Source organism: Equus quagga, chromosome 9, assembly GCF_021613505.1.
Source record: "Equus quagga isolate Etosha38 chromosome 9, UCLA_HA_Equagga_1.0, whole genome shotgun sequence".
Lineage (NCBI taxonomy): Eukaryota > Metazoa > Chordata > Mammalia > Perissodactyla > Equidae > Equus > Equus quagga.
Genome location: NC_060275.1, coordinates 37149730 through 37164128, shown reverse-complemented (window position 1 = coordinate 37164128; position 14399 = coordinate 37149730). Strand labels below are relative to the sequence as shown.

Sequence of the window (14399 nt, the reverse complement as noted above, 5' to 3'; positions counted from 1 at the left end):
ACCTGGTTTTTTTTTTCTTATCTTACCAAATAGAGAATTCAACTAAATCAAAGTGACTGATTTTCCCATGTAGTCTGAGCCTACAACCTGCTCCTGCCCACTGAATGATGGGTGTGGAGTCACCTCTGTGGGCGCCACACTGACTCTCACAGGGACTATTTTCTGTAAAGAAGGAGGGTGCTCTGGCTCCTTTGACGTCCGCCTGTGTTTGCCAAGGCCCTCACATATTTCGGAAGAGGGCTCATCCCCTAAGCCCTGGCCTGCTGCCGGTCACTAAAGAGACAGCTGGAGTCTTCGCCAGCTCTGTCTCCAGGGGAGGGATTTTGACCTTTCACAAGAAGGAAGCCTGCTTGCCTCCTTATGTCCTGGCTCCCAAAAGTGAAAGGAGAGTGACCTCAAGTAGGCAGGAGTTCAGTAAGGAACTCAAACTCAGACTCCCACCAAGTGGTGCCACCCTTGCGATTCACACAGGAGGTGATTGGGGCCTGGGCTGCATATGCTGGACCCCATGGTTCTGTTTGACCCATTGACACGCTTGTTTCCAGGGTAAAGAACACTAAACCAAATTGCTGCAGACTATTGGACGCTGCTCCTTTTCTATCATCTGCTTTAGTTTCTGATAGGAATTTTTTTTTCCAGAAAGGCAACTAACACTTGACAACTCCACTAGAGACAGAGTTTCTCAAACCACAGAGTTTGGGGGCTGGAGGGAGGATATGATTCTCATTCAGTTAGATGTGTGGCTGAGAGTCTGTTTTTGCCATGCTCCTAGATGAGGTCAATGCTGTTGGTCTTTGGTACACATTTCTAGTAACTTCTTGAGCTTCTTCTCAATCATAGCTGCACGTTAGAACCTTCTGCAGAGCTTTAAAAATTTCAGGTACCTCGGCTGCACCCAGGTCAACTACTTTGGAGCTTCTGGGGTGGGGCCCTGAGGTCTAGGGCCCTTCAAGAATATATTTGTGGGCTCTAACCTCAATATCAAAGACCTGTAAATTTATTTTTTCCAACACTTTGCTATTTCCTAGTGCTGCTATGAATTCTTTGCCAGTCTCCTGGTGCACCCATATAAGAACTTGGCTTTGTAAGAACTTGCTACTCAAAGTTGGTCCTCAGACAATATGGGCATCTCCTGGAGGCTGGTTTGAAATGCAGATTCATGGTTTCCACCCCAGGGCAACTGATTCAGAATCTGCATTTAATAAGATCACCGGTGACTCATGTGCATAAGAAGGTGGAGCAGCCCTGGGGTATGAGGCCAGGAGTGGAATTGCAGGGTCCTCAGGTGTACACATCCTTGGTGGCAAACTCTTCTCCAAAGGGGTGGGGCAAATCCATTCTCTCCACACTGCGAGCAAATCTCAGTTGCTCCAGACCAAGGCCACACTTCGCTTTTTGCCTCTCTGAAGGGTGTGAGATAGTACTTCCTTGTGGTTTTCACTTACATTTCCCTGCACACTAGGAAGGTTGCGCCTCTTGCCATTTGCATTTCTTTTGTGTGTGGCTTGTCCAGATCATTTGCTTATTTTTCTCTTGCTCTTTTTCATGATAAGAAATCTATTTCTTAAATAGCTTTTTAAAATGAAATTATGAAAGACTTTTTGAGGTCTTTATCTTCCATTATTGCCCTTCATTGCCCTCCTATTAGTTATTTCAATAAACTGGTAATCAAATGGCAGAAAACTTGCACGGGTTAACTCCTGGTCTTCCTGCAATGGGCAACCTCAGTGCAAGAATTGCCACTGGGAGGAGCTGGGAAAAGCATGGGGGGAGGTCAGACCAAGGGAGATGGGTAGAGAAAGGATGCCAGGCCAGGGAATACTTTCACAGAAGGCGGGCAGGGTTGGACCAGGAACCTCAGAAATGGAAACGACATGAGACAGTGGCCTGGATGGTCCCCAGAGGCCCAGGATATGTGTTCCTCCTACAGGTTACATGTCTCTGTTGGCAAAGAGTGTTGGCCCTGTCCTCTGATCTAGAGAGAACCAGATTCTTAGAGAGACCCATAGTGTCACTGGGAACAATAATATGGTCGCAGTTAATTTTCTTCTTCAATCTAGCTAGAGAGATATTTTGCCTATTTTTGTGGTTGACATAAAATAATTTCCTGTGGTACCATTTCCATTCCAATTTTATGTAAAACAGCCGTATATTCTTTTTATTTAGCCAAACATTTTATCCTGTGATGCAGTTACTACAAGTACAGCACTGTATGTATGTACGTGTTTATCTGTAACAGGTTTAATTTATTAGTAAGGGCACCATCAACAGAAATTTAAGATGGGGAAAGTTACTTCGATTTCTGTTATAAAGGGATGATAAACTCCAGCTTTTCACATGAGGTTGCAGGAATATGATAAAAACAATTTGCAAAATCAACATGACTTCATGGTTTGGGCTTCACTCTGAAACAATGTTGTATTTGATTTGATTGTTAATGATGGCGATGAGGCAAGTGCATAATGAATAACCAGCATATTTGGGCTGGAACTCGTTTGGCTGGAGACAATAATAGTTCAGTTATTGCAGGAAGCCAAAGAGAATCCATCCTGTAACCTAGAAATTTATGACCTGCAAGCAACTTGAGAATCCTTCCAGATAATTAAATGTCTGCTTTCATGGTTTATGCTGGTGACTAAGCCTCCACGTGCTGAATATTCTGCTAACACCTGAAATATGCGGCCGGTTGGGACACACCGAGGACATCTTAATAGATTTGCAGGTTCCCATGGCACAGTTCTGCTTTTCCAGCTGGTGCCATCAGGGTCTCATTAAGTAAAATGTTTCGTATCTTACTTGTCCTGTTGATTTCTAGGCTGTGAAATGGTTGATCTAATGCACCTCATGTGCTCCCCCAGATTCTAGCCAAGGCTCTCCAGTCAGCTGGTGGATTTGACTGGGAGAGAATGTTCTCTGAGCTCTTTGTTTTTTTCTTATTTTGTTTTCTCTTTTCGTCATATTGGGGCAGGTATTTTGTCCCGGGGCTATTTGTGCTCTTAGGCCTCCTGGATGTTGGCCTTCCCTAGAAAACCCTGAAGCTGGCCAACATTTGAGGTATCCTTACCAGGGTGATTTAGCAGGACAGGCCCTGGTAGCTGGGGAGGACAGGGGGCCCCTCCCTCATGTTCATTTCTCTTGGACCCATCTTTGGAAGAGAGTCTCTGTCCAACTGGCTGCCTACATGTTGCTATTAACTCAGACTATCACAGAACAGAGTGGAGATGAGGGACTCAGTCTGCCTTTCCTCTTTCCTCAGGGGAGCCCAGATCTTGTTACAGTTGAGGTGGATGGATGGATACCCCTTTTCCTGCTGAATTTCCCTGCAAGGGGGAGTCTGGGCCCCACTTGTGATGTGACTGTGGAGTTTTGGGCTCAGGGCTATGTTTCTGTGAAGATGTGATCACCTTGATGTGACCTACAAGTAATTGACCAATTTCTTAGCTAGTTAAGAATGTAAGGTTGGTCACCCTTACGAGAACAGTCTCTCAGAGGAAAGAGGCAGAAGTCCGATTCCAGGGACTCCTGGGAAAGGAAGGCAGAACTGAGTTGATTGATGCCCTGACCCTCGTCTCCTCACACCATGACTCCCTTCTCATTGTGTGTCTCATGAAGCTTCAGCCTTCTCGAAGGGCATGTGACATATTGCACGTTGATTTGATATAACTAAAATCTTTTTTCTTTTACAGAATATTGAAGGATGTAGCTATGTTATTGTTAAGTAGAATTTCATGGAGAAAAAGGATGATGGAATCTGAAAAATTATGGAATCTGTTTTAGGGAAAACAGGAGATATACCTCACAAAATATTAGATTCAGCTCTGGATCTGGTCAGTACACAACTTAGTTCAGTTGTCTCTACTCTTCCAAAGCGGCATTTGCTAATATCCAGGGATTTTCCCACTAATCCCATTAAGAAAAATTTCCCTGCATTTTACTTAAATAGTTCTTCCTTCCTTACTGAGAACTAATTTTATATCCTTTGCTAGGGCAGGCTAACAATGGCAGTAGGCCAGACGCATTACATCTAGTGCTCTTGGGATACAATAAAATAAGATGTTAGTGGAAAGGACCAAAATTTCTCAATCAAACTTTCATCTTCTCAACAACAGTGTCATACTATTTACTCAGCACTGATTATTCTTAGAGCTCATTAAACCTGGACTGATCTCTCTCTAAAGACAGCTGAGGCTGCCGACCCAGGTATCCTGGACACAGGACATGAGGCTAAAGAGAACATGTCCAAGAGAGAAGCAGAAATCTCTGCCCTAAACCCGGGTGGAGAGTCACTGCATTTGAGAGGGCCAGCTTGAGGGCTCGTGCCTCCTGGGGGGAGTGCCACCATCAGTGCCCCCTCCAGGCTGCAGGCTTAGAGTGACCAGAACAGGATGGAGCTGACAGTGGCTCTTGGATTTCCTGGGGCCTGCTTAGAGCCTGTGGTGGGGTTCAAGACCTTTTTCCTTGAAAAAGAAGGCAGGTAAGTGAGGAAGGCATTCGCAGCCTCTGCTCTGCCTTGGGAGGGTTTTTGAGGCAGAGGTGGATGGACACAGGAAAGGAACTTTGAAGGGGATGCGGGAGATGGGATGGGGTCCATAATTAGAGTCTGGGAAGTGGGGGGAGAAGTGAGGCCCAAACAAGGGCAGGTGCTATCAGGACTACAAACAGACCCCAAATCACCCAGCCCTGGAGGTGGGTCCAAAACAAGGGTGTACAGGTCTTGCACACCAAGTCCATGAGGATGGGAGCAGCCCTGTGCTCCAGAGCAGGGCTGGGCCAGAGGCCAGGACTCTGATGTGGCAAGAAGCTCAGGTAGAGGCCTCAGGGTTAGAGAGGCAATGCAGGAAGAGTTTGGAAGTGGTTCACTGCAATGAGTGGCTCTCTGGTTGTTTCGTTTTCAGACAAATCACCCTCTCGAACTGGGAACTGGCACATTGAAAGAGGAGGCTGGCTTGTGTGTCCTCTTCCGTGTCTATCTGTGGGCCAGGCACCTGTTGGGCCCAGAGCAGAGTGGAGGTTCAAGAGGAAGGAGGATCAGTAAAAAGAGCAATCTAAGAATCTGTCCTTCCTGCCTCTGAGAGCTGCTCTGAAGGCAAAGCAGAGGGTTCCTGGAAGAGCGTTTTGGAAAGTGCTAAACTCCTTACCCACAGGAGGAGGTCGTGGTATTTCATTGCCTTTGCTGCCAAGTTCGAATGGAATAGATTTCCATGCTCGGGAATTTGCGCATTCATACAACAGAGGAGGAGACTTGTCACACATCAATTATTTAGCCTCACTGAGTCTCAGTCTTCTTAGATACAGTGAGGGCAGTAGTGCCAGCCTCCCAGGTCAGTTGTGAGGGTTAAGTGAGGCACCTATGACAGGTTCCCACCACCCTCCCTCCATTCCAGGCTCTGTCACACTGCTGCCCGAGGGACCCAGACCTGCTGGGAATGAAGCTGCCTGCAGGTGCTTCGGGGCTGCCATGTTGAAGTTACAGAGAGCCTGTGCATCGAAACCATACCTACCTGGTGGTCACTCTGCCACCATCCCCACCCACCACTGTCCACCTCACTTGGCCTGCTACCATTTGTAGACCAGACTCATCTTTACCTCTCTTTTTACCCCAGGATCCTGGTTTACTAGGCTTGCACCTGGGCACTGAAGGCTGGGTTGTCAGCATAGTATTCGTCTAGTATTGTTGTGACGTCCCAGACAGAGAACTGATGAGCTGGACTTCATCTGGGAAGGGGGAAGGCAGTTCTGTCCCGCCCAGGACTTGAAATAATGCTGACAACTCTGAGTCTGTGGATCCTGAGCCATCCTCCCTTCTTATCTGTAGACTTCCCCAAGTTGTCGCCTTCTGAGGGCCTGCCTTTCCTTGTGTCTGTCAGAGGGCAGTGATTTGAGTCAGGGCCCCCAAACCTGGCTAGCCATCTGCATCTCCTGGGGAAGATTCAAATGCAGTATGGGGACCCCTCCCAGAGACCTTGGTTGTGTGTGTCTGAGCTGAGTCTAAGAAGTCAAGTTTAAATCAACCAGGTTGGGAAGCTTGGCTTCTTGTTATTGTTCCAAGTTTTATTTTTTTTACTTTTTATTTTAAAAGAATTTTAGACTTACAAAAAAGTAGCAAAAATAGCACAGAGAGTTGCCTTATATCCTTCCCCCAGCTTCCTCTAAGGTTGGTACCTACACACCATAGGACAATTTACCAAAGCTAAGAAATTAACATTGGTATAATATTGGTAGAAAAATTACATAATATTTTAATAAATATTTATAATAGTAAATATTTGTATTAAGTACATAATAAGTAGTTACATAATATTATATACTATATATAAATAATTACATAATACATATGTAATACATAATACATGTGTAATAAATAATTACATAATAATTACATAATATTGGTATAAAAATAACATGGGTATAACTATTAACTGAGCTATAGGCTTGATTCAGATTTCTCCAGTTTTTCTACTAATGTCTTTTTTCTGTTCCATGATCCTACCCAGGATCCCACATTGCACTGAGCCATCATGCCTCCTTAGTCTCCTCTGATCTGTGGAGGACATTTCATGACCTTGACACTTTTGAAAAGTACTGGTCAGTTATTTTGTAGAATGCCTGGCAATTTGGGAAACTTCTGGTTTTAATGGACAGGATTTTATGTGAAAAAAAGATGGAAAGTGGAAATATGCAAAAGAACTAATTGACATTGACCCCGCCCCCCGCAAAAAAAACCAAAAAACAAATAACACAGAAAGTCTAACATTACATCATTAAGAACGATACACGTTTAAACAATTCCCTCTATTTAAGTCCAAAGGGGCATGACTGGACCCACCATTTTTCTCTGCTCAGCAGACAGGTCCCTCGAGAAACGAGGAGTGCATAAATGGACAGTGTTGAATAGCCACAAGGCTATTACCTCCCAACCACGAGACACAAACATTTAACACATCTTGAAATTCTGATATTAGTCTCTATAATCCTAGACATACTGCTCTCAGTATATCCGGTAGAAAATCTTTAGAATCTTAGGGATTACAAAAAAAATCCAACTTATTTCCAAATTGTTTGACATTATGTGCGAAAAATAAATATCTGACAATGACCCAAAGGTGAAAGAGCACAAATGGATTTTTGTCACATGGAAGTAAAACTTGGTCCATTTCCCATCGATTGAAAGCTTGTCAGAACACGTCCTGCCCAGCTTCGGTAGGGCACAGCTGTTTCCAGGGTGGGTTATGATTCAAATGTCCTGGCTTAGATCCTTTTCTACCACTTACTGTGTGTGCTTGGGCCAGGCACTTGATCTCTCGATGCCACCATTTGCTCCCATCCTGGGGATAACAGCACCCGTCTCATAGGGTTTCCACAAAGAGTAAATGAAATAATACATAGTAGGGCTTAGTAAATGGCGGCCGCTATCACCATTATTCTCAGCTTGAACTCGCCTTAGCAAAGAGTCACCTGAGAGCTCTTTGTAGGATTAACATTTTTTTTTCAATTCTAGGGGAGAAAAAAAAGGGAAAAAATTTAGTTTTTTCCCCTGAGTCCCCAGTCACCCCTATGCTGCATGTCGACAGCAGCGGGGCGCCTGTGTCAGATCCCACTGTTCTCCCTGCCATGTTGTGAGAGTTGTCAAGTGCCTGGGGCATAGAGTGGCAGCTGGTGCCCGCAAAGTGACCCACAGCGTCTGTGGAAGAGCTGCGAACAGACAGGGATAAACATTTCCATGGTCTGTTCTCTGTTAAGCAGCTGTGGGGAGGGGAGGCAGTTGCGTGTGACAGGCTGGGGAGCAGCCACACTGTAGCAAGAGCATTCACGCGGGAAGCAGGAAGGGAGGGCTGTGGGGGACTCAGACATTATCAGACATGAACCACCCCTCCTCCCCCAGCACTTGAGAAACCCCCTATTTGATGGAAGGTTTGTTTCTCTTGCACACATTCTGCATCCTGCAAGCTTCTGTGTCCCGGTCTCCTCGTTCTCTTATGTCCTCAGCACTCTTGTTTTCCGGAAACTTTCTGAGTGAGAGCCAGCTCTCTGTCTGGGCAGGGTCTGCTGCCCTGCGCCTTTCTCCTCACACGACATCCCTGTCAGCCGCCTGCCCCCTTGACTGCAACACTTGGCTCAGTGTAGAGTCTCAAGTAATGGTTGCTGAATGAATGAGTGAACTGATGAGCAGAGAGATGGCCAAATGGACCTCTAAAGAGGTTTCTGCTATGCATGGCTTGAATCAGGGCACAAGACTGATTCAACTAATCACCTTCATTTCACACCTTCTTTCAAGTGGTAACTTGAATTGACTTTGACTCTTTAACAGAGGAACTAAGGTCTTTTTTGCAGTTAATGTATTTATTATGGGGTTATTTTTATTATGAGACAATTTATCTGAATTGTCACAAAGGCCCACAGAAAGTCGGATTCCATCGGTGGGGCAGATTTTTCTATGAATACCTACTTTTCAGGGACACATCTGAGGAGCAAAGGGACCTTAGCCTGTACTGGCTTTTCCCCACAGAGAACACTTGAGCCCAGGCCGGAGGGGTGAGGGAGGGTCCCACGGGGTCTGGCGCATTAAAACAGCGAGTAGGCCCTGAGGCCGAGGGTGCAGCCTCTGTGCAGTCAGGCAGCAAAGCTGGTGCAGCATCAGTAAGCTTTGCTCTGCTCTCTGAGCCTGTCCCAGACAGGATGGCCCAACAGCCATAACTATTACGAGATTATGGCATGTGTTGTAAGGTGCGAGGGTCCTTATTCAAGTATTTATGTGAACCAAACGCTACAGTTATAGGATTAAAGCAAATGTGTGAACAGAAGTGTTAAAGAAGCATCTTTAAGTGCCCTCATGGGTAAAATGCCTAGCAGTTTGTGGAGACTTCTCTTGTCATTTGGCCAATCATGCCTACCTAAAGGCACAAAGATTACAGTTCACAGACATATGACCATGCCCCCTTCTGCGACTAATGAAATTTAAGATGCCCGACTAGTGCAGCATGGACTTCTTCAGGCAGAAGTTTATGTCTTGGATAAGAGGACTTGGCAGTCCTAGTCAAGAATGAGAAATATTTTATCTTACTTTTTTGCCATTAAAATTATCTTTCTTTAACAAACACTTGGAGTATTTAAAGAATATAAAAGGTTATTGCAAACTAGTATTTTATTGCTGCCCCATAGAGCAAATTCCATTACTCAGTTGAATGTAATCTGCCTCCAGCCAATGCTCTGGAGCCAAACATATTGTCTGGACAAGTCAGACACTCAGTCTGGAGCCCAAGGGGCCAGGGGTGGGGGAAGGGAGAGCTAGTGCAGGAAAAGTTGCAGGTGGGTGGCTCTGGGGCCCAGAGCTAGGCTTGGAAATAAAGTAATGTGTGGTGGCATGATTTGAGGGTGCCCCTCATCCTAGATCTTTAAGTCTCTATATAAAAATCCACACTTGATGTCTGTGAGTCTTCCATAAGTGTTTTAATTCGTTAAGTGCTGAGCACACAGTAGGTTCTCCAGAAAGGATTTGTTGATTGACCAATTGATGGGTTAGGTGTTGACCTCTGATCAAAGTGCTGATTCCTGGGAGAGAAGAAACCATTTATTAATAGATATTAGCCCCTGCTCATTCTGCCGTGGCCATGGGTCTTGTAGATCCTTTGTCCACAGGCTAAGTGGGCTTTTGCCCAGGGGATGATGGGGAGGCATGGAATATGGGATGTTGCCTACAAACATGAGGTGGGGCCCTGGCCTCTGGGGATGCCTCAGAGGATACAGGCCCCCTGGTCACAGGTGGGATGTGGGGAATTGGGTCTGGCAAGGGAAGATGGGAAGGGTGAGCTTTACTTTCTCCACATTTTTAATCAAGGCCTTGCCCTGACCATCTCAGGGACTCTAGTTGATTTAGGATTTAGGATGGAAGTAGATCTGTAACACATCTCTTCTGAAAACAGAACAAATACCCTAAACTCTGTATGACCTTACATACATAGTAGGCCAAATACAATTTATAAATTAAGGGAAATGTAATTAGGCAACTTTCAAATAAAAGGACCTGTCTTGGAAGGGGCAGCTGCCTCCTTGTTCACCCTATCCAGCCTTTATTTTGACATTGAAATTGATCAACACTGAACAATGGGAAAACCCATAAGCCCAAGCTAAACACAAGTTAATTCTAAGTCAGTTAAATATGAGTGCTCTTCAAACTGCCAGTTATAAGCCCCAGTGAAGGAGTCATTGGGCCTTCTTGAGCCTCGTGTGTTTCACAGAGACCATCCACCAAATCCACCCAGGAGAAGTTTAGTAATTTGCTCCTTGGCAACCAGTCTGCAAGGAGTCGCTGGTTATTCTCTCTGGAGGCCCTTTGATGAGTTGAGATTAAGACCCACAATGTTCATGGAGAGACTCATCCTGACTGCTCCCTGCCCTGGGTTCTAGTACCACCTTGCTCTGCAGGGCCACGGGTTCTTTGATATGTCCCCAGCATTGTTGCTCCTCCTATGGATTTGTGGGGTTATCTTACCTAATTTGCATCATTGGAACTCACATTTTCCTATACTCTGTAGTTACTTTTCCAGCTCTGATCCACTCCTTATGCTGGTCTGAGGCTGAGCTCTCAACATGCACCTACACTCTTGCGGTTTGCACCCATTTCTCAGAAACCTTGTAAGGATGGGCCTCTTCTCCCCTCTTACCAGGTCCCCCCTCTGCTTGGATCCCCACGTCAGCACCTGTGCCACCTTCAAGTCAGCCTCTTGCAGCCCCATGATTTTTCCTGCCCTGGCAGACAGACTGCCAGGCACTTCAGCAGGAGCAGGATGGGGCAGAGCGTCCGTGAGCCCTGTGACTCCTGTGGGGTCCTTGGGGGAAAGGGGTCTGGTGTGCTGACTGCCATATGCCTGGCTGCTAATACCTCCTTCTCTTCTTCTCTCATTGACTGTGATCTGCCCATGCCGCTGCAGTGCGAAGGACCCTGAAGAGTGGCCTGACTCCAGAAGAAGCCAGAGCCCTGGGCTTGGTTGGCACCTCGGAGCTGCAGCTGTGACACATGTGGGTGCCCTAAGATGTGTGCCCAAGCAGTGCAAGCTCCTGCTGGATGCAGCCCCTCCGGTGGGGGACAAGGAGACTCTACGTGAACATCTGAAGGTTCTGAAGGGAGGCCCGTTTCTAGTGTCACCGCGTGGCTTGTGTTGCCTACTGTGCATTGACACAGATCTCCGGAGTCTCCTTCACATACTTTCTTCATCGTGTCAGCTGTGTTTCTCTTTTTTCCTTGACACCTGGTTTATTAGTTCCAAAGCGTGACACCTTTTCTGTGCAAGGAACAGCCGTTTAAGGAGCAAATCACTCTGTCACAGTTACTATGGTCATATGAGGCAATTTGTTTAGATTCACAGACTGGGTCTCTCCACAACACCAAATATCCAGATGTAAACTCCAAAATTGTACACAAAAGAAAGCACAGATTGTTTTCCAGTTGTGGATTTTAGATGTACTAAATGTTTATACAAATTCATAAGTGTACACCATGTTTCAAATACTAAATAAATAGAGTTTAATGCTATAACTGGAAACTTTTATTCTCCTGGGTTTAGGACCTTAAACAGCTCCATGGGCTCGCTCGTTTCCTTCTGAATCAGCAGAACCTCTTCTCAGGTTCATCAGAAGGACCCTGACTGGGAACAGCCTCCAGGCCCTTTGTCTTTCATTTTGCTTTTTTTGTTAATGGAGTGAGAAGCACCAACAATGTGCTCTTTGCAACTCCTGATTAATTAGGCATCAGTCTTTATTGCAGGATATGTTAGCGATGACCTCATATATGTCACTTACCCATGTGCTTTGTTTTGTTCCATTGTGATGCTGAAGCAAAAATTAGAGTAGCATTTCAACATCTGAACTATTCTGCAACTCACTTCCTTGCCTCTTATGTAAAAATTCATTTTCTTAAAAAGTTTACGAAGTCACCAAAACAAATGGAAATTTAAAGCTTTGTCTACAGAGAACTTCAGAATGACAAGTGTGGTCCTTGGCACTCAAGCACAGGTCATCAGAAGTTAAGGTGTTCAGAGAGGAAGGCACGGTGAGGGGCTCTTAGCAACCACAAAGCCATGCTGAAGGGGCTGGTGCCCAGGTGGTGGTTGAGCCCTCCTCAGAAGCCCCTCAACCCAGGGTCGCATGGCTCCCATGAAGAACCTCTGCCTCTGAAAACAGGAAGGTAAACCACTGCAGCAGTTTGAAAGGGGTTGAAAGCTCATCAGGTCACTGATTCCATCTTTGCCTCACTTTCAAAACCTCTGTGAGTCTGCATTTCTGAATCTGGGCATATGTGATATATAAACAAGATGCAGTTGTGTTGTCTGAAGAGCCAAAGATAATACCCTCCCCCCATAGGCCTCCGTGACTGTGTTCCACTCTTCTGCATCCCCACTCACTGAGAGACAGGGAGCTGTTTCAAGCAGGCATTTGTCAAATAATACATGGTGAATGTGAGCACCCCAGGAGATCCTGGAGCCTGGAAGAGTTAGGTCTATGTATTACAGACAATTGAGTTTATTTAATCACTTTGTTGAAAAGGATACACAAGGTATTAAAGCTCTTGTCTTTATGGTTCTAAATAATGTGTAATATTCCACATGTGGCTTAGTGGTTTGTGAGAGCATTTCCCTGTTGCCTCGGCACTGAATACAGACATGAAATATCTGTATTGCTGGGGATTGTGATTGCAAACAAAGGAAGATGCATTTTTTGTCACACTGTTTAGTGAACAAGTACTTTGATGCCCTTCCTGGGGCCCCTGGTGTTCTGCCTAGAGTTATTGCTTTAGAATAAAAGGTCACATTTGGCAGGAAGTGACTGAATAAATCTAATGTTAATTTTATTTTAGGGATTAAAAAATTCTCAGAAGCAGTAAGCAAGATCAACTAATTTTTTTGGGAGGGGGAAGATTCACCCTTCGTTAATATCTGTTGCCAATCTTCCTCCTTTTTTCTCCACCCCCAAAGCCCTAGTACATGATTGTGCATAGTTGTAAGTTCTTCTGTGTGAGCCGCTGCCACAGCATGGCTACTGACAGATGAGTGGTGTGGTTCTGCCCCTGGGAACTGGGCCCGGGCTGCCGAAGAGGAGCATGCATAACTTTAACCACTAGGCAATCAGGGCTGGCTCTAGGTCAACTAATTTCTTGATTACAGCTTGGTAAAGAGAATCTCTTTTTATTGGGAACTTGGTTTAGTAGTTTTTAGTGAAACTTAAAAAGTTTTCCTCTCTCTTTCCTTGTCACCACTCACTCTAGCTGCCTCTGTTAGCGGTTTTTGATTCAGGAGGTTAAATTTCTCTAAAAAACCTTTGAGAAGCATTAAAGTGAATGGTATGTCCCACTTGTGAGATGCTATTACTAATCTTGCTGGTCATCACCATAGATATTCCTGTATCTATTCTTAATTTGAGTTGAAATTAACAAACCTGCTCATAAAGTAAAGAAAGGCAAATGCTTTTCTGTGAAAGATGCCTGGGTTCTGGTTTCTTTAGAGTCTTAAGGTTTTTTTCTATTTTAATAATAATGAGGGATTTTGGGGATGGAAAGGAGGGTGCACAGGGCCTTGGAGGGGCTGAAGACTCAGCTTTGTTTTCTTCCGTGTCTATCATCCAACAGAGTGCAGGGAGGAACAGGAGGGCCTGGGAGTCAGGAGAGCTGGTTTCCGGCTCCTAACATGTTGGCGGCCGCCTCAGCATCCATAGCTCCAGATCCACCATTCCTGTGTTCATGGCCCTGAGATAGCGTTATCACCAAATATGACTGTAGAAGGCTGAATGATCGCCACCCAAAGATATCAAGTCCTCATCACTGAAACCTGTAAAAGTTACTTTATAAGGAAGGGTCTTTGCAGATGTGAATAAATTAAGGGTCTGGACATGGGGAGATTATTCTGGGTTATCTAGGGGTGCCCTAAATCCAATCATAAGTGTCCTTATAAGAGAGAGGCAGAGGGAGATTTGACATAGAGGGGAAGGTGTTAATGAAGACAGAGATTGGAGGGATGTGGCAACAAACCAAGGAATGCCAGCAGCCACCAGAAACTAGGAAGAGGCCAGGAATAAATTCTCCCCTAGGGCCTCTGGAGAGTGTGGCCCCATTGACACCTTAATTTTGGCCCAATGAAACTGATGTAGAACTTCTGACCTCCAGAGATATGAAAGTAAGTTTCTGTTGTTTTAAACCACCAAGTTTGTGGTAATTTGTTATGGCAGCCCTAGGAAATTAATACAACCACCAATCAGAAACATGCACTTAAGGGCCTGTTACAGAGGTGACCCTGTGCCAGGGGCTGGGGATTCAGCTGGGAAAAAGAGAGTCATGATCCTTTCCCTTGGGGAACATACCTGGGGCCGCGAGAGGCAGTCATCAACTACAATGAAAATTAGTTTAATCAACC

General features: G+C 45.3%; 1 protein-coding gene across 14 annotated transcripts in view; it reads left to right on the top strand.

Moving 5' to 3' along the window:
• FHOD3 (formin homology 2 domain containing 3) overlaps positions 1-11530 on the top strand; it is a 456138-nt gene extending 444608 nt beyond the window's left edge. For all 14 annotated transcript variants that reach the window (XM_046671920.1, XM_046671919.1, XM_046671918.1 and 11 more), the window contains one exon: positions 10929-11530. In XM_046671920.1, the coding sequence (XP_046527876.1) occupies positions 10929-11011 (83 nt within the window). In that variant the 3' untranslated portion in view covers positions 11012-11530. The remainder of the gene's footprint in view (positions 1-10928) is intronic.
• Positions 11531-14399: the final 2869 nt, after the last annotated feature.